The 20432-nt window shown below is 47.5% G+C and overlaps 1 protein-coding gene across 1 annotated transcript; it reads right to left on the bottom strand.

The window, feature by feature from the left end:
* Positions 1 to 802: 802 nt before the first annotated feature.
* C15H20orf96 (chromosome 15 C20orf96 homolog) lies at positions 803 to 20142 on the bottom strand. Its single transcript, XM_060123173.1, has 10 exons — positions 20009 to 20142; positions 19319 to 19436; positions 11769 to 11881; positions 7143 to 7301; positions 6568 to 6667; positions 5538 to 5695; positions 5356 to 5457; positions 5109 to 5195; positions 4265 to 4383; positions 803 to 1125 (listed from the first exon to the last, which is right to left on the bottom strand). The coding sequence occupies exons 2-10, from the start codon at positions 19344 to 19346 to the stop codon at positions 1065 to 1067; spliced, it is 927 nt and encodes a 308-aa protein (XP_059979156.1). The 5' UTR covers positions 19347 to 19436; positions 20009 to 20142; the 3' UTR covers positions 803 to 1064.
* Between the last annotated feature and the right edge of the window lie 290 nt (positions 20143 to 20432).

Below are 20432 nucleotides of genomic sequence, written 5' to 3' on the forward strand. Positions count from 1 at the left end.
CCAGGGAGGCCAATTCTGAGACAGAGCATAGGGTACAGGACATTGACTACTGAGTGTCCTTGGGACCGGCTGAAGGAGGGAGGAGAGAGAGGTGCACAGGGCTGGGCAGAGGGAGGAGTCAAGCTGCAGTGCCGGTCCAGGGGCAGTTTCAGCCAACCCTCCAAGCAGCCCTGGGCCAGAACAGCCTTTGGTGTTGGCACGTTAAGCATCATGGAAGGTGGGAAGAGGCCTGGCTCTCTGCAGCCAAGGCAAAGCCCGAAGGCACTGGCAGCTGAAGGCCACCTGCCAGTGGCCCTCCTGGTAACCGGAGCAAAAGCCCTTGCTGGAGAGGGGTCCAGGCAGCGCCCCTCTTAAGTCCATCGTGAAAGAGTATGTGGCAGGGAACAGCGCCTGACTAGGCACCTGAGGATGAGCTGGTGTTCACGTCCATACACCGTTGGGGTAGAAGCGGTGGACAGACAGACGGCTGGACTGGAAAAGAGACGGCCAGCAGCAGTGAAGGTCCAGCAAGTTCCCAGGTGTATCAAACTCAAGGAATCCCCCCTCCACCCCGGAACTGGCCTCAACAGGTCTGGGCACAAATCAGGTGAGAAACTGGAGTCGCACTGCACCAGGGAGGGGGTGGCCCGGAGCCACAGAACCATGGAGACTCAGGCAGGGGGCGGCGCTCCAGCACTTCTCAAGAAGTTTGGAGCCCCAGATGCAGGCAGCACAGTTGCCCACCCCTAATCTTAAGACAAAATCCACTTCTGCCTAGGCTTCTCAGGAAGCCCCAGGCACTGGCAAAAGGCAAACGCAGCTTTATTGGTAAAAAGGACTTGACTAGGAATTCCTACCTGGCTCAGGTAGAAGCACCAACCAAAAGCATGGAGGGAGAGGGACGCAGGAAGCAGAAAGGAACAGGAAGCACGCAAGGGAGGAAAGGACGGAGGGAGGGAGCAGGAGGAAGGAAGGAACCAGCAGACCAGCGTCTGGATGGGGACGTGGGCTTGGAAGGAGAGAGCTCAAGGCTCTGGGTGTGGGGAAGAGACCAGGGAGGGAGGGGTGGCCCATCGCCCCGCCATCTAGAAGGGCAGCAGCTCTTCCACAGGGATGTTGAGGATGATGTCCATGTTAGGGGTGCACCTGGTAGGAAACAGCAAAGAGGGGTGTGAGACACCAAGCAGGGGCGCCAGAGCTGCAGGTAGGGGAGCACGGCCTCAGAGGAACACAACCTGTGACCTTACAGCAAACACACACACACACACACACACACACACACACACATATCAAAATGGAAAAGGAACTGGTTTGGCAGGACTCATGTTGCCCCACAGAGCTCTGAGGCCAAGAGGAAACAAGAGCTCAGCTCTGAAGTGCTGGGGCCCCTCAGGACGAGTGCTCTCTCTGGAGTCAGGATGACTGGTTTGGAAGCCTAACTCTGTGTCACCTTGAGCACACTGCTTCTCCCCTCTGAGCCTCTGGACATCACTGGGCACCTATGTAACAAGCACTCACTATGTGACAGACCCCAGGTGAGCCTTGTTTCCTCATCTGTCAAGGGGGGAGGGTCCACCTTCAGTCACTGATGGGAAGATTAAATGAGACCAGGCCAGCATGTAATAAGTGCTCAGTAAATGACAGGCATTATTCTTTCCGTAACAGTAGCAAGAGCAGTGGGTTCCCATCTGCACTATCTTCCCATCTCAGTGACCAGCACGAACATTTCCAAGGCTCCAGGATTACATTCTCCCTCCCAGTTCTCTCACCCACTCTTATGGTACATACTGACGCACGCTGAAGAATTTAGACATGAAATGTCAGGATGTCTGCAATTTACAACATTTCAGAAGAAAGAACAAGGAAGAAATGAAGATGAAGCCAATATGGCAAAAATATAACTATTCCTAAATCTAGATGGGTAACTGCGTATTCATCATAATACTCTCTGGACTTTTCTATATATTTGAAATTGTTCAAAATAATAGTAAAAAGAAAATGCATCTCTGTACTGGCAATGCCCAAATTTCCATCTCCAGTCAGTATCTGTCTTCTGATATCTACACTCGTACCCCCACTGTCTACCTGACAGCTCCACGCTGAGGTCTCTGTAAATTAAACTCAGTGTCCCAGTCAACTGCAGACTGACCTGCGTAAGCATCCTTCACCCCCCGGCCCCAGCCTTCCCTCTCTCTGGATCTGGTACCACTACCCACCCTGTGACAAAAGCCAGAAACCCAGGGGTCATTCTTGACACCTCCCTGTCCTTGACTTCCCACATCCAAATATCACCAAGGCCTACGGGTTTACCTTCTTCAATTCTTCTCCACTCCATCCATCTCTCCTCTCTCTTCTGCCACCCACCCTGGCCAAGCCACTCCCGACCCCCCCCCCAACACGATTGCCAACCAGACTCCCAGCACCTCCTCTGGCCCCTCTCCAATATCTTCTCCACCCTCTTTTCAAAGTAACTCTTCTTGGAATGCAAATCTGATGTCACCACTCAGCTTACAATTTCTTTGCTTTCAGGGTCAAGTACCAAACTCTTCCCTCGGTCTACTGGGCCCTGGCAGTTCCTAGGGGCTGAGCTGTCCTGCTTCCTCCCCGTTACTCTCCCCACCACTCTGCATTCCAGCCTCATTCAGCCCCTGGTAAACATCAAGTTCCCTCCCACCACACATGCTCCACAGCCTCACTGCTCCGCTTGTGACCCAGGGACTGGCAGCGTCAGCCTCACCCAGGAGCTTCTTAGAAATGCTGACTCCTTAGCCCCACTCCAGACCTACCGGTTCAGCATCTGCTTTGTAACGAGATCTCTAGGTGATTCCTGTGCACATTCTGGTTGGAGAAGCTCTGGCTAGGGATGCACCCCTCCCACATTTTAGGAGGAGAAAGCTTCTTCCCATTCCTGGTGTCTCCCTGCCCGTGGAGGGGCAGCAGCAGGCATACTGCTCCTGGCCTCGCTTTACTCACTCTGCCCCTGGAAAGGGGTACAACGACCTGAACAGTGAGTCTGGAGAATAGGATGGGGCATGGGTGTCCTGTTCCCTCTCAGCCACGAGCAGCCTGCAAGGACGACACTCTCCTCTGCTCCAACACAGCTGACCAAGGAGCTCGACTTGCCTAATTCTGGGTTCACTATTCAGAAGCCAAGATATCTGGAGGTCGAAGCTGTTGCTACCTTCTCTAAAATCAGCTTCATCAGAATAAAAGTGAGCGTCTGGCCCGTGTCTGCCTTGCTCCTTTCAGTCTTATTTCAATGTGTTTAGAGCTCAGATAAGGACGACGGTGCCTACTCACCACACCCCCAAGACGCCAGCACCACCACCTGGAAATGTTCTTCCTTCAGTTTCCCCCTTCAGCCCCTTTTGCCCAGTGAACTTCTATGCATCATCCTTCAGACCTTGGTTTAACTGTCACATTCTCAGGAAAACCTCTCTTGACCCTCCAGACTCCTCTCTGTCCGGGCTACGCTCTGCCAGCGCCACGTCTATGCCTCTGCTTCAGCAGCTCTGGGGTCAGCTGCCGCGGGACCTTTGTCGGTGGCTCGTTATCGATGAATGTCTGGTCCCCTCCTTGGCTCCATGGTGTTAGAGCCAAGGGTTACCGGCACTCACAGTGCCTGGCACTCCACAGGCACATCATAAACTTGACAGTACTTTTCAAGGAAAATAAGAGGAGAATGAAGAATAGGAGGTAGAGGAGGAGGAGAGAAAGGGAGAGGAAGAGAAGGAGATAGACATAGAAGCTAAGAAGAAGAAAAATAATTTGCAGATGGTAAGATCTGCCCCACATAGAGAGGCGTGGCCTGGTGGGATCCTCACCCTCAGACCCAGAGGGCCTGACCCAAGGGAGGGCAGGCAGAGAACTGGTTTTGGAAGAAGGGAAGTCCTTCCTTTGGGGCCCAGAATTCTGCCCCACGGAGAGAACACCCTTCTTTCCCTGCAGTGTGCCTTCCAGGCCATTCGTCTCTGGAGCCGACCACCCCACTCAACACTGTCTTCCTGAACACCCCAGGAGCTTAGGGGCGGACCCACTTGGTTGAAACGTGGAATGTGGAATTGGAAGGGTCCAGAGAGATTACCTAACTCAGCCTGCTGTGCAGAGATGGGACACTAAGGCCCAAAGATGGGAAAGGTCACATCTGCTACACAGTCAGGGGCAAAGCCAAGGCAAAAACCCAGCCTCCTGCCTCCTCCACCAGGCTGCCTTCCCCGAGAACAGAGGGCTTCTTCGAGTCCAGAGCGTGGCTAGTTTAAGAGGCAGCTACACAAGGATCACATACTTGGATCTCCGAAGCAGAACGTCCGCAAACACAATCTCTCGGGGTTCCCAGATCTGAAACTGGAGCTGCTCCACCTCAGCCCTTAATACGGGTATTTCCTCCTCAAAATGGTCTATAAGCTGAGGAGAGCAGGGGAAAGTGAGAAACGAAACATTCCCCAACCAAAGGGAGAAAAGGGCAAAATGAACAAGGATTACTGCTCATTCATCTACAGAAATGGCCTGGGCTTTGTCACTTTTGTCACTGGGACTTCCGGACTCCAGACGGGGGTCCTCGCTGTGCAGGGCAGGGCTGGCTCACAAGTTACCGACGATGTTTGATGGTTCCGGTTAAGGGTGAGGGGATCGTGGACAAGGGAGACAGGTTGCAAATGGGTGGCAGCGCTTGACAGTGAGAATTAACGGGGGCTGGTGGAGGTGATGAAGGCCATTCACTCGGATAACTGATGAAGGTGCAAGATCACGAAAATTACCGCGAGAGGGTGGTGATGGTGGATTTCATTAACACTGGTCATGAGTGATGGTCAATGACAAGAATTAAAGAGGTGGAGACCGGGGCTGGGTAGTGAAATTAAAGTGATGGTCATGTGGTGATGCTTGGCGATGGTGCTGCTGGGTCATGGCTGGCAGTGTTGGTTAATGAGGCAAACCCTAGGCCAGCACAAATCCCCTTCTCAGATGAATGACAAGTGGCATTAATGGCACTGCCAAGGAGGAAGGCTAACACCAGAGTCAGAGACCTCATGAGCGCCACATCAGGACAAGCCTGGCTCCCACAGGTCCTGGGGACCACCCACCCTCCTGCTCTAGCACAGGGGTGACGACCACCTTTGCTGCCCACTCACTTCTCGGAACTTGTCCATGTATTTCAGTATGAGCTGGCTATTCCAAGTCTTCTGCAGGAGCGTTTCCTGATGAGCACGCTGGATTTTCTGCAGAGGAAGGAGAGGTCTGGCTCCCAAGTCTGGCCCCAGGGGCGACCATGCACTGGGTAGCATGGTGGGTGTGTGGGGGGCCTGGAGGCAGAGGACAGGGAAAAAGGCAGGGCTGGGGGCAGGACCTGGATACCTGCCACAGTGGCTGGCTACTCACCACCACCAGAGACCTCAGTAGGTTTTTTTTCTTATTCTGAATCTGGTTGGACATAGATGCCAGGACCATTCTGCACATCTCACTGAGGTCATCCAGCTCAGCCTGGGGGTCAGCAGGAGGGTGTTGGCCACCAGCCCTGCCTCCCACATGGTCTGGCGAGGCAAGGCCATGGGCTCACCTACCTGCTGGCTGTCCTTCACCTGCTGCAGCTGGCGCACAAGGTTGGCAACCTGGACCGACTTGATGGGATACTCACGGTCCATGTAAGTGCTCATGAAGCTCACTTTCTTGTGGACCTTCTCGATCTTGGCATCCAGCTGTTCCACCTGCTGCTCCAGGTCTGAAGAGATCAGGAGGGACAGAAGGCAGGATCCTCCCTCAAGAACCCCCCTGGGGAGACCCAAGAGGCAAAGCTCTCCTTGACCAATGAATTGGGGTCTGGGCTGAAGCAAGGTCACACAAGGCTGGGAGGTGGTGGACAGTTAAGCCCCTAGAGAGCTCTTTACCTTTACAGGAGAAGAGGCAGTACCGGGTAGGAAAGAAACTATCCCAGTGCAAGATCCCGGCTCTGCCAATGCCACTGCATGACCCTCACCAAGACCCTCCCTCTCTGGATCTCAGTCCCCTCACACACACGCTCCCAAGGCAATGAGCCCAGTGAAATGGGGCAACACTGGCTCCCAAGACATGACCAGGGCAGGATTAAGACAGTCTATCCTGCCACCCTCCATGGAGGGGATCCCCAGCGTCTGAGGCTGCCTGACACACTGCCCCTCCCCTCAAAAGGCTTCTAGTCTGCTCAGGGGAAAGAAACCACAGGCTCAGCAGGTCTGTGGCCAGTGACCTATTCCAGCCACTGACTCCCAGAGGGACGCTGGCAAGAGAGAGGGAGGCTGGGATTGGATGCTGGCTCCTAGCTGTATAACCTTCATTTCCCTTACCCTCAGTTGCCTCATCTGTAAAATGGGAGAAAAGGAAAACTTCCCTGCCTTACAGGTAGTCGGAATGACGGAGAGTGAGCCCGTAAAAACAAAGCACGTAGGGCCTGCAAGCGCTAAGTGCTTGATGAGTAAGCTGTCAGCTGTGCATCTTAGCAGAAGGGAGGTGATGGGCCTGATGGTTTCCGAAAGGGAGGTGCAAGGGGAATGCCCGGCGGCTGACCTCCACAGAGGGCCAGGCGAGGGTCAGGGAGTCAGCCCCAGGGATTCTTACTTTGTATCCTGGATTCCTCCTTCTCCTCCCATTCCTGAAGCTCACACTTCATCTGGTGCAGCTTCTTCTTGTTTGCGTACTCCAAGATGTCAGCGATGGTCTGTGGGAGTCGGGGGCGGGGAGGGGGGTCAGTTCACCCCAAGCCTCCACTGGTGCGGCCAAAGCACGGACTGTCAGAGGACTCAGCACTTCCTCAGAGGAGTCTCCAAACCCAACCCCACACATACTGTGTGCCAGGCACAACTCCTCTTCGGGGTGGGTGCAGTTGTGCCCCAGTTTTACAGGGCTCAGAAGTTAACCCAAACTCTTCCAGCTAATAAGTGCTCATGGGGATGAGTCCCCACCCCCCGCCACCCCCAGTCTGATTCCAAAGCCCAGGTAGGTGGGCGGGGGGTGGGGGGGGCCGGAGTGTGTAAGAGATGTATCCTCCACATGGAGGAAGCAGCTTGCGCAATGGGCCGGGAGAGGCCGGGAGAAAGCAGGAGAGGGCGCCCAAGCGCTCAGGAGGGCGGCGTCGCGGGCTGGACCGCAACGCAGGGCAGAGGCAGGGCTGCGGGGCCACGGTGGGGGCTCACCGTGAAGACGTCCTCCTGCTGCAGCATCACCCGCACTTTCAGGGCCGAGCTGTCGTCCGTGTCCTGGATGGTCTTGATCAGTTCCCCACAGAGCTTGGTGAGGAAGTCCTCGTGGTTGCAGAGCTCCTGGTGCGCGGTTCGCCGGTTCCTGAGCATCGTCTGCAAGCGGAGGAACAGGGAAAGGGGGCAGTGTTACGTGATGCGCGGAGCTGGCCGGAACCTCCGGGAGCCTAGGGACCACTTCCCTCCCGCCGCAATCCGCCCCCTTGTGGCCTCGACTGGTAAATGCCACCCGAGCTGGGCGGCGGTTCCCCATTGTCTGCGGGTCAGAGCACCTTGAATTATTTCATTCTTTCTGAAACACCCATTTTCCCATAATTTTACACTCTGAGGTGGGGATATATCTTACAGTTGGTGGCGTGTTACGGTCTAATTGACAAATATTTTATTAGTGGGTAATTAAGATAAAGGTACACCTTATTATCAATGGCTTCTTAGAATCGATGAACTATATAGTACTAGCAATAATAGAAAACGCCCAAGTAGGAAAGAAGATGGCCGAGGATATGGGCCTTGTCTGGAGAAGAAGCAGGAGAGGCAGAGTGGATGATAATTGCTACCATTTCTCGTCAGGCAGCTGAGCTGAGTGAGGACTGTTTCATACAACAGCCCCTGGGAAAAGAAGGAGCCTCTACGGGATTAAGGGACTTGCCTAAGGGCCCCCAAGCAGGTACACATAACCTACAATAACAATAACAACAAGAACAATCGCTGAGGGTGCCTCACTCAGCAGGCGGCTCAGGGTATCAGCTTACCCTCCAACAACCCTGTTCCCCAGCTCTATTTTACTGATAGGTGGATGGACGTTCAGGCAGGTTACATGACTGCCACAAAGTTGCACAGACAGGAAGTAGTGGCACCGGAACTCGAAAGGAAGACTTCTGACTCCCAATGTCTATCTTTCCACTACATTAAGATGAGGAGCTGAGTGGGCCTAAGGCCGCAAGGCGGGCTGAACCTCACAGTGATCAAGACTTGGATGTTAGGCCTCGACACACCTTGGTTCAAATGCCAGCTCTGCCACTTCCCACCTAAGGGAACCTGGGCACGTTAGTTAGCCTCCCAGAACCCTGCTCTACTCATTCCGTATGTTAGGAAACTAATACCGGCTTCAGAGAGCTGCTGCTATAAAAAACAGATGAGGTAATATTCACAGTCAAGCCGCTTAGTGGCGCGTCTCGCACACTCAGGGACGAGTCACCATTCTCACCGGTTCTCACCCTCCGCCTCTGCCAGGCTATGTGCTCTCTTCTTTATTCCTTCTGTTCTTCATTTCTCTGTCCTTTGCTAGAAACTACCTCTTCCTAGCCCTCAGCTGCCATATTCCTCACACGATAATGAGTAATAGTGCAAATGCACAGAGTACTTATTATGAACTCTAAAGTATGCTAAGCACTTCCCATGCACTACCTCACTTGGGACTATTATTTTTGGTTTTGGTTTTGTTTTTTTTTTGCGGTACGCGGGCCTCTCACTGTTGTGGCCTCTCCCGTTGCGGAGCACAGGCTCCGGACGCGCAGGCTCAGTGGCCATGGCTCACAGGCCCAGCCGCTCCGCGGCATGTGGGATCTTCCCAGACCAGGGCACAAACCCATGTCCCCTGCATCGGCAGGTGGACTCTCAACCACTGCGCCACCAGAGAAGCCCACTTGGGACTATTATTATCCCCACTTTAGAGAAGCAGAACTTGAGGGTCAGAGAGATGCAGTACCTTACCCAAGGTCACCCATCGCAGAGCCGTTGTCCTTGAAGTCTGGGCTCCTAGCCACTCCACCATCTTGCCTTCACATCTCCAGACCAAAACATCTCCAAATATGGCCCACAGGGACCAGAAGCATCTTGTGAAAAATGCCAGTCTCTTGAGTCTCGGGCCCACTGAGCCCCACTCCCAGGTGATTCTGATAAAGTGTAGAATTAATGACCTCTGCTCTAGAAATGGATCTTCCCTGACCACCAGCTCTAGGGTAGAAACCCTACTTTGTGCCGTCCTGACCCTTACCCAATTTGTAATTACATAATTACAGTTTGTAATTATGTCTCCCCTTTTCCCAATTTATTTTTCTCCTAGGACTCATCACTACCAAACATAACATGTTTTTCTTATTATCTTGTTTCGTGTCTGTCTACTCAACTAGAATTTTACAGCCAGGAGGGCAGGGGCTTTGGTTGTTTTGTCACAGCTGTATGTATATCCAGGACAGTGCCTGGAGCTCCATAAGTATGGGTTGAATAAACTGATGAGTACTATTCTTTGGGGGTTTAAATTCATTTATTATGTGTCTCCCCACTAAAGTATAAGCTCCATCATAGCACAGATTCTAAGGGCCATGTTCACGGCTGTGTCCCCAACACCCGGCTTGGTGCCTGGCATATCGTAGGCATTCTCTCAGGAGTTGTTGATCGAGTAAGTGACTGTCCTAAGGCTGAGGGGCAGAGTCAGGATCCTACTTCATATCCAAGAACAAACCAACTGAGTCATTTCTACTCCCTTGCTCTGTTTCCCCCTTGTCCCCACAGCCCGTTCTGCACACAGCAGCAGCAGCCCAAGGACTCCTGTGAAAATCTAAGTCAGATCATTTCCCCACTCTACTCAGAATCCTCCAGGGTCTTCCTGCCTTACTCTATGCAAACACAAAGCCTAATCATGGACTACAGGGCTGTATACAAGCTATCTCCTTCCCCCCACAGCCCACCATCTTTCTTCCTCATCACCTGGCCCATCACTGACCTCACACCAACCTCAGGGCCTTTGCACTTCCAGTTTCTCGGCCTGGAACATTCCCCCTCAGATGTCACCACCTTAGCAGCCTTCCCTGACCACCCTCCTAAAACAGTCATGGCCACTCCATCCTCTGTGCCTCTTTAGCCCCTAACCTTATTTTACACTTCTTCATAGCTCTTAACCCTCACTACACATATTACATTTTTATCTGTCTTACTTATTGTCTGTCTCCCCGAGTAGAATGTGAGCTCCCTAAGGTCAGAGTCCACATCACTGGTGAATCCCCACACCTAGAACAGGGTCTGGCACATAGTAGGTGCTCAAATATTTGTTGACTAAACAAATGAATGATTACAAGAGACAGTATTAGGAACTGGTTAGGAGCACAACTTTTAGAGCCAATTGTCCAAGTTCATGTTTCAAACAAAAACACATAAACCCTTCTAAAGTCAGGATAAAAATAACATCAGAGGGCTTCCCTGGTGGCACAGTGGTTGAGAGTCCGCCTGCCAATGCAGGGGACACGGGTTCGTGACCCGGCCCGGGAAGATCCCACATGCCACGGAGCAGCTGGGCCCGTGGGCCATGGCCGCTGGGCCTGCACGTCCGGAGCCTGTGCTCCGCAACGGGAGAGGCCACAACAGTGAGAGGCCCACATACTGCAAAAAAATAAAAATAAAAAAAATAACATCAGAAATATGAGTTCCTACTTTACGAATGCAGGGCTGCCTCTAAACCATTTTTGCAAAATTGAAGGTTAAAGGAAAAAAAAGGTTTCAAGGCAAATACATTTTTCCCTATTTCTTTATATAACAGTCATTGTTCATTGACTCATATTAAAAACTTTCCTGAAGAAGTTAAGAATTCTTCTATAGTATTTTGTAGTATTTATAGTATTTGGTATTTTACTTTCTCCTATGGACACAAAAGCCCCCTCTTCTTCTAGTCATTTCAAATACTTTGAAACAATGTTCAGAAGCCATAAAAAAACAATGGATGGTAAGAAAATCAATTATCAAAAGTTCTATTAGTTGATGTGAAAATTTTTAATAGTAAGCTCCTAAGCCTTGCTTTAAGATGCACTGTATTCCATAAAAGGCTACTGGAAATTTTAAAATGAACAAGCCACTAAATTGTGTTCCTAATGCAGTAAAATAAAAAGTGATTCTGCTCAGAGGGAGCACAGTCCTGCCAACACATTGATCTTGGACTTCTGGCCTCCAGAACTGTGAGACAATAAATTTCTATTGTTTTAAGTCAAAAAAAAAAAATTAGTGATTTGTTTCCCTGGGATCCTCCAAAGGTGAACAGCGAGTTGGTTTTATTTGTTCTTTCATAGATGTTCATATATATCATGTTTTAATGCATTGCAGTCATTAATGTTAAAAAAAAAGTGATTCTGATCATTTTCCTGAGTCTTAAACACAAAGGCAAGGGACTTCCCTAGTGGTCCAGTGGTTAAGACTCTGTGCTCCCAAAAAAAAAAAAAAAAAAGACTCTCTGCTCCCAATGCAGGGGGCGCAGGTTCGATCCCTGGTCAGGGAACTAAGATCCCACATGCCTTGCAGCGTGGCCAAAAAATACAAAAACAAAGGCAAACTACTGTTTGCCTAACTGGCTTTGACCCCTGGTACTGCATTTTCTAGCTGCGTGGTCTGTGTCATCTCCCTGCACCTCGGTTTCCCCATCTGTAGAAGAGGGATGATGATAAGCGTGCCCACGGGGTTGCTGTGGGGATGAGGGGTCAAGTCAGGCACCCATGAAGTGCTCAGTGCGTGTTTGCTATCACCATTCCCCGCCCCCTGCCCTGGGCCCTGGTGCCTGCGGAAAGATGCTCGTCATACTCTCACTAGTCGGATTTTGGTCTGTGTCTTCCCCGAGTCCAACTTTCCTCTGCGCAGTTCTAGTGGATTCCTCGGTTGACTTGTCATCCACAAGGTGGGCTTGGATTGCAACCCTAGGGTATAGGAAAGGACAGAGAGAGTGTGAGGGTAGAGGCAGGTCTGGGGTCAGGTCCCAGGGAATGCACCAGCCATGAGAAACCCCAATGCCATCCACTCATGTCCTTATAATGTACGAAAGTGAGACTGAGGAATGAAGCTCACATCCATCAGTTAGCTCCCAGGCCCCACTCTGAGCCTTGTTATAACGGACAGAGAAGCCCAGGAGACTTCCACATACCACAGTGACGGTGGGGTTGAACAGAGGGGAGGAGAGGGGTAGCAGCAGGAGATGGCCAGACATCCCCAATCTCTCCCACCAAGCTGGCCGGTGGCAAGCTCAGAAGGGGTAGGGGTTAATAGCAACAACGAATGAAGCAGACAGCCTGGGTTTGAATCTGGATTCTGCCTTCTACTAGCTATATGACCTTGGGCAGGTCACATGACCTCTCTGTCCCTCAGCTTTCCCATCTGTAAAACAGAAATAATCATCATGCCTACCTCACAGAGTTGTAGTGAAATTAAAAAAGAAGTTACTATAAAGTATTTGGAATAGTGCCTAACCCATATTCAGTGCTAAATATAAATTACTAGCTGTCACTGTTATTACCAATGACCTGAGAATTGGGATCAGGACCACAGCATCAGATAAAGGCACAGGAGCCGTGCAAAATGCTAACCAGCTGTCTGCGGAATACCTGTAAAAGCTGTGGTCCTGCCAGATGAGAAGTACACGAAAATAATTCAGATCGGAAGAAGGCATTAGGAGGGCATGTTCTGAGAATCCCTGCTTCCTCTCCACGCATCCTGCGCAGTTATGAGGCAAATCACACAGATGATCCCAAACACTACTGCTGCCTTGTCAGCCCCCGCCAACATCTCTGTTGGAGGTGCAACCCAGTTCATTTTTGAAAAATATTATTTCTTTTATGGATCAATATCCTTAATTTAGTATTAAGTGTTGAAGTGACAAAGTAAAATTAGAGTAATTTTGTGTTAAAGTTATGAATTATCTGTATGTATCTGGTATTTAATTGTATTGTTTGAGAGATGGAGTGATTAATAGATTAATTTTGTGGTTCTAATTTAAAATGTGTAAGTGAGATTTTGATTTAGATTTGTTTTAAGTTGAAAGGTTTAATACACTCTTATTAAATGTGTATAAATTACAATTTTTAAATGAACATAAGATTATCCATATTTAGAAGTTTATTTATTAGATATACAAGAATTACATTAAATACCCAATGGTTTTGTTCATCAGAACAAGTGAACTCTTTGAAAATGAAAGTGAATATATTAAATTTTAAAGGTGGCTTAAACGATTTAGGAGAATTTAATTAACCAACTTCCAAAACCCCCTTCACAAGGGTTTTTAAAAATTATAACATTGTAAGCTGAACTTAAATACTTAGCAAGATTTATTGCTTTAATAAGGAGTATTTCTTTTCATTAATGGTGGTAGCCCTGATTTATTATTTTTGTAATTAAACTTTTTATTTTTAAATAAATTCAGATTACATTTACTTAAGAAATAATGCAGAGAAATCCTATGTTCCCTTAACCCAATTTTTCCCAACCGTAACATCTTGCAAAACTAAGTACAATATCACAACCAGAACACTTAAAGACAGAACATTTCCACAACCACAAGGATCTCTTATGCTGCCTTTTATTGCCACACCCACTTCCCTCCCCTTCCATGCTCCCCCTACCTATGTCAATCACTAATCTGTTCTCCATTTCTACAAATTCTGTCATTCCCAGATGGTTATACAAATGGAGTCATACAGTATGTCACTTCTGAGATAGGCTTTTTTCACTCAGCATAATTCTCTGGAGATTCATCCAAGTTAGTGAATGTATCAAAAGTTCTTTCCTTCTTGCTGAACAGTACTACATGCTATGGAATGGATGTACCATCGTTTGGTTTTTGTTGTTGTTGTTGTTTTTTGGGGGTTTATTTGCGGTACGCGGGCCTCTCACTGCTGCGGCCTCTCCCGTTGCGGAGCACAGGCTCCGGACGCGCAGGCTCAGCGGCCATGACTCAAGGGCCCAGCCGCTCCGCGGCATGCGGGATCCTCCCAGACCGGGGCACGAACCCGTGTCCCCTGCATCGGCAGGCGGACTCCCAACCACTGCGCCACCAGGGAAGCCCACCATAGTTTGTTTAACTACTCACTCATTAAAGGTCATCTGGATTGTTTCCAGTTTGGGGGTATTATGAATAAGGCTACTCTGGAACTTTCATGCACTTTTTTTTTTTTTTTCACTTTTTAAAATTGAAGTACAGTTGATTTACAAGTTGTCTTAGTTTCTGGTGTACAGCAAAGTGATTCAGTTTTTTATATATATATATATATACTTTTCATATTCTTTTCCATTATAGTTTATTACAAGATATTGAATATAATTCCCTATGGTATACAGTAGGACCTTGTTGTTTATCTATTTTATATATACTAGTTTGTATCTGCTAATCCCAAACTTCTAATTTATCTCTACACCCACCTTTCCCCTTTGGTAACCATAAGTTTGTTTTCTATGTCTGTGAGTCTGTTTCTGTTTTGTAAATAAGTTCATTTGTATCATATTTTAGGTTCCACATATAAATGATATCATACGATATTTGTCTTTCTGATTCACTTCACTTAGTATGGTAATCTCTAGATCCATTCATGTTGCTGCAAATGGCATTATTTCATTCTTTTTTATGGCTGTGTAGTATTCCTGTGTGTGTGTGTGTGTGTGTGTGTGTGTGTGTGCGCATCTGTGTGTGTATACACACCACATCGTCTTTTTTTTTTTAACATCTTTATTGGAGTATAATTGCTTTACAATGGTGTCTTAGTTTCTGCTGTATAACAAAGTGAATCAGCTATACATATACATATATCCCCATATCTCCTCCCTCTTGCGTCTCCCTCCCACCCTCCTAGGTGGTAACAAAGTACCAAGCTGCTCTCCCTGTGCTATGTGGCTGCTTCCCACTAGCTATGTATTTTACATTTGGTAGTGTACATATGTCCATGCCACTCTCTTTTTGTCCCAGCTTACCCTTCCCCCTCCCAGTGTCAAGTCCATTTTCTACATCTGCATCTTTATTCCTGTCCTGCCCCTAGGTTTTTCAGAACCTTTATTTTTTTATAGATTCCATATATATGTGTTACCATACGGTCTTTGTTTTTCTCTTTCTGACTTACTTCACTTTGTATGACAGACTCTAGGTCCATCCACCTCACTACAAATAACTCAATTTCGTTTCTTTTTATGGCTGAGTAATATTCCATTGTATATATGTGCCACATCTTCTTTATCCATTCATCTGTCAATGGACACTTAGGTTGCTTCCATGTCCTGGCTATTGTAAATAGAGCTGCAATGAACATATTGGTACATGACTCTTTGAATTATGGTTTTCTCAGGGTATATGCCCAGTAGTGGGATTGCTGGGCTGTATGGTAGTTCTATTTTTAGTTTTTTAAGGAACCTCCATACTGTTCTCCATAGTGGCTGTATCAATTTACATTTCCCCCAACAGTGCAAGAGAGTTCCCTTTTCTCCACACCCTCTCCAGTATTTATTGTTTGTAGATATTTTGATGATGGCCATTCTGACTGGTGTGAGGTGATACCTCATTGTAGTTTTGATCTGCATTTCTCTAATGATTAGTGATGTTGAGCATCCTTTCATGTGTTTGTTAGCAATCTGTATATCTTCTTTGGAGAAATGTCTGTTTAGGTCTTCTGCCCATTTTTGTATTGGGTTGTTTGTTTTTTTGATATTGAGCTGCATAAGCTGCTTGTAAATTTTGGAGATTAATCCTTTGTCAGTTGCTTCATTTGCAAATACTTTCTCCCATTCGGAGGGATGTCTTTTCATCTTGTTTATGGTTTCCTTTGCTGTGCAAAAGCCTTTAAGTTTCATTAGGTCCCATGTGTTTATTTTTGTTTTTATTTCCATTTCAGGAGGTGGGTCAAAAAGGATCTTGCTGTGATGTATGTCATAGAGTGTTCTGCCTATGTTTTCCTCTAAGAGTTTTATAGTGTCTGGCCTTATATTTAGGTCCTTAATCCATTTTGAGTTTATTTTGTGTATGGTGTTAGGGAGTGTTCTAATTTCATTCTTTTACATGTAGCTGTCCAGTTTTCCCAGCACCACTTATTGAAGAGGCTGTCTTTTCTCCGCTGTATATTCTTGCCTCCTTTACCAAAGATAAGGTGACCATATGTGCGTGGGTTTATCTCTGGGCTTTCTATCCTGTTCCATTGATCTATATTTCTGTTTTTGTGCCAGTACCATACTGTCTTGATTACTGTAGCTTTGTAGTATAGTCTGAAGTCAAGGAGCCTGATTCCTCCAACTCCATTTTTCTTTCTTAAGATTGCTTTACTATTCAGGGTCTTTTGTGTTTCCATACAAATTGTGGAATTTTTTGTTCTAGTTCTGCGAAAAATGCCAGTGGTAGTTTGATAAGGATTGCATTGAATCTGTAGGTTGCTTTGGGTAGTATAGTCATTTTCACAATGTTGATTCTTCCAATCCAAGAACATGGTATATCCCTCCATCTGTTTGTATCATCTTTAATTTCTTTCATCAGTGTCTTATAGTTTTCTGCATACAGGTCTTTTGTCTCCTTAGGTAGGTTTATTCCTACCTAAGGTATTTTATCCTTTTGGATATGCTCTTGCACTGGTTTTTGTGTGACCATAAGTTTCACGTCTCTGGAACAAATGCCCAAGAGTGCAATTGTTGGATCATTATGGGAAATGTGTGTTTAGTTTCATAGGAAACTGCCATATTCTTTTCCAGAATGGCAGCTCCATTTCACATACCCACAAGCAATGTATGCATGACCCAGTTTCTCCTCGTTGCCAACATTTGGTGTTACTACTATTTTCCATTTTACCCATTCTTATAGGTGTGCAGTGACACCTCATTGTGGTTTAATTTGCATAGCCCTAATGGATAATGATGTTGAACATCTTTTCACGTGCTTATTTACCATGTGTATTTCCTCTTCGGGTGAAATGCCTCTTCATGTCTTTTGCCCATTTTCTAACTGAATTGGTTTTCTAGTGAGTTTTGATGGTTCCCAATATATTCTACAAAGCAGTCCTTTGTCAGATATGTGGTTTGCAAACATTTTCTCCAAGTCTGTAGCTTGTCTTTTTATACTCTTAACAGAGTCTTTCAAAGAACAAAAGTCTTAAATTTTGATGAAGTCCAACTTGTCCATTTATTTCATTTTTCTTTTATGGATCCAGCTGTTTGTGTAAAGTCAAAGAACTCTTCACTTGGCCATCAGTCCCAAAGATTTTTCTCTCCTATGTTTTTTTCTAAAAGTTTTACTGTTTTACATTTTACATTTATTTTTTACTTCATTTCTCCAGTGGTTGACTGTGGGTCCTGGAGCCAAACTGCCAAATATCACAGTCTGGATGTGCCCATCCTACCTGTGACCTTAGGAGTTACACCTGTCTGTGCCTCAGGTTCCTCATCTGTAAGAGGAGGTGATAACAACAGCACTCACCTCATGGGGTTGTTGGGAAGATTAAATGAAGTGACACGTGTAAAGTGTTGAGAACAGTATCTAGCACATAGTAAGTGCTTGGTATACGGTAACTGCTCTTGTTCTGCTTGTGGGTGTGTCTGTTACATAGCTCACCGCTTCCCCAGTGAAAGAAAAGGGCAAGAGTTTCCTTGTAGATGCTGTTTGAATAGGGTCTAGGACCAAAGACAAAAATTCTGTCACTACCACCAGGTCTTGGGCTTTCCTGGTGGCACAGTGGTTGAGAGTCCGCCTGCCGACGTAGGGGACACGGGTTCGGGCCCTGGTCCAGGAAGATCCCACATGCCGCGGAGCGGCTGGGCCCGTGAGCCGTGGCCGCTGAGCCTGCGCGTCCGGAGCCTGTGCTCTGCAACGGGAGAGGCCGCAACAGTGAGAGGCCCGCGTACAGCAAAAAAAAAAAAACTACCACCAGCTCTTGTGCTCATCACTTTATATCAATGACTCTCGACAGGGGTGTTTTAGACATATTGGCGGGGGGGGATCTATGGGTTCTCATTCGGGGCCCAAGTGGCATCTATAGGTGGGGGCCAGGGACACAAGATATCCCCCAGAACAGGACAACCCCATAGAACATAGAATTCTCCTGTCCTGCATAACTTTCCTAAGTCCTACTAGATATGACATAGGTAAAACCCCTATTTATAACAATCCGATCCCAGAACCTGACTCTGTTTTACATATAGCCACAAAGAATATTTTTCAGGGTTTTACTATAATGCTGAATTTTCCAAGAAAGCAGCTACAATCAAGGGAAGATTGTGCTTTTTTTGTTTAGAACTTTACCAAGAGATGGGCACCACTTTGGAAATCACAGTTGCAATGAAAAATCCCTCTTGGTATTTTGAGCCCCTGATTTCCCACCGTGTGTCACTCTGCATTTGCAACTGTTATGTTCACCATGACTCCACATCTATGAGTAAGCTTCTGAAGACTTTCTAATGTCTTCTAACGGACTCCATCCTGAGCATTTACATACTGAAATATACTTTATTTAACTATAAATAACTTTCCATTTCCTTTACAGTTATGGTATTAAATTAATATTTAAAAATTATATATGTAGGTAGGTTATATTATCTATGAAGTTTATTTCAGGATACTAAAGGAATATTACAAAATATTTGTAATATTTGTCATTAAAAGGAGTGTTGGGTCTGAATAACAATGCTTTACACAGATCTTCTCATTTAATTCTCACAACAATCCTATCAGGTAAAGATTAGTGTCCTCATTTTACAAATGAGAAAACAAAAACTCATTCATCTTTCTCACTTTCCCAAGAGAGCAGATGGGAGAGCCAAGGTCTGAACCCGTGTCTGCCTGAGCCAAGGCCTCAGAACTCCCCTGGAAGGCATGACAGTGATGTGGCAGAGATTATCCCAAGTTCACCAAACCCTGTTTTCTTTTCCTCCTGGACACATAGCTGGACTATATTTCCCATCTTCCCTTGTGGTTAAGGGTAGGCATGTGACTGAGTTATGGACACTGGAATATGAGTAGAAGTGATGTGTGTCACTTCAAGTCTATGCCCTGAAAAAGAAATACCCACAGGATCATCCATACTCTTGCTCTCTCTCTTCTCTCTCTGCTGGATGCAAAAGTACCCAGCAGAGGACTTCAAGGCCTTAAAAAATGTCATTGTCACAAGGTGAAGGAGCCTAGATCCCTGAATGATCACATGAAAAAGATTACTCCCTCCCCGCTAGATCCACAAATGTACTTCAACATAAATGAGAAATATGTTTCTGTATCAATACTTGAAATCTGGGGATTGTTTGTTATAGCAGTTAGCCTACCCTGATATAAATGTTGTCACCAAGGGCCAAGAGCATCCACTCCATCCTGTCCCCAACTCCACCAGCACCCAAGTGCCTCTGCCCACCTGGCTGGACGGTAGTCCAGGTCTTCATTTTGCTTTTCTGAGTGTTGACAGCTCGTGGGATCGGAGGCAGAGTAGATGGCTTGGCTTTCTGCTTGGACCGCTGCCATGGAACATAATCCTACCAGACATAACACAAATCAGTCACACAACTCATGGGCTCAAATCCCAGCTTACCCCCTTACAGATATCTGTAACCTTGATCAAGTGGATTTACCTCTCTGAGCCTCAATTTTCTCATCTGTAAACTGGATCTAATTATAAACGCTACCTCCACAGGTTGGTACAAAAATTCCAAAAGATGATATTTGTAAAGCATGTGGTAAGTGTTCCATAAGTGTTAGCTATCACTTTTTCAGCAGCCAGCCAGAATTTACTAAGCACATCGGCTGGGAGGTGCTAAGAACTGTGAGAAACAGAAGGCATGGAAAAGACCCAACAGGAAAGCAATCAGAGATAAATAAGAGAGCAGCATAATACACCCTTACATCTTGATAGGTGGTGAGAAAACTGAGTTTCAGAGCCACGCCCCGGGTCCCACAGCAAATGCATGACAGAGCCGGGCCTGGAATTCAGGTTTCTGGATTCTATTGCCCAGGACAGTCACCGCCGTGGGCGTTGAGAGCAAGCTGACTGCAAGCCCAGGGTCAGCAAGCCCCACCCACATACCTTCCCTAGCCCTCTTGGACTCACCAGAACCTGGAACTGGGGGACTGTGGAGCAAATCCCAGCGTGGTTGAGTCTGGATTGGGGCGGGAAAGAACTCCCATCATTCCCAACCCATGGGATGCAAGCAGCAAACGTGAAACTGGCATGGGGTCTCGAAGCCGAAATCTCACCCACTAGGGACACAAGCCAAGCAGGGGCTTGAGAGCTCGAGGGAGAGGCGGGGCTCGGGAGATGGGGCGGGGGGGGGGGGAGGGCGGGGTCAAAAGGCCTTGGGACAACACCCGGCGAGGACCCAGCCAGAGATAGGTTGGGCGCACGCATGCGCGGTCCACAGCCCCTCCATACGCCTTTTACGTACTTCGGAGAGACGCGCGCCATTAGGGGGAATGGAAGAAGAGTCCGGAGGCCTTGGGGCCCCGATTTTTTGGGATGCCTATTTGTTCGGCTT

This window comes from Lagenorhynchus albirostris, chromosome 15 (genome assembly GCF_949774975.1).
Source record: "Lagenorhynchus albirostris chromosome 15, mLagAlb1.1, whole genome shotgun sequence".
Classification (NCBI taxonomy): domain Eukaryota; kingdom Metazoa; phylum Chordata; class Mammalia; order Artiodactyla; family Delphinidae; genus Lagenorhynchus; species Lagenorhynchus albirostris.

Bases quoted from the DNA above. Each gene is read 5' to 3' on its own strand.
- C15H20orf96 (XM_060123173.1), bottom strand. From the start codon at position 19,346: ATGAAGACCTGGACTACCGTCCAGCCAG. The intron at 11,882-19,318 runs GTGGGCAGAGGC...CCTATACCCTAG, and splicing joins CTGGACTACCGTCCAGCCAG to GGTTGCAATCCAAGCCCACC. The intron at 4,384-5,108 runs GTGAGTGGGCAG...TGCTCTCCTCAG, and splicing joins ACATGGACAAGTTCCGAGAA to CTTATAGACCATTTTGAGGA.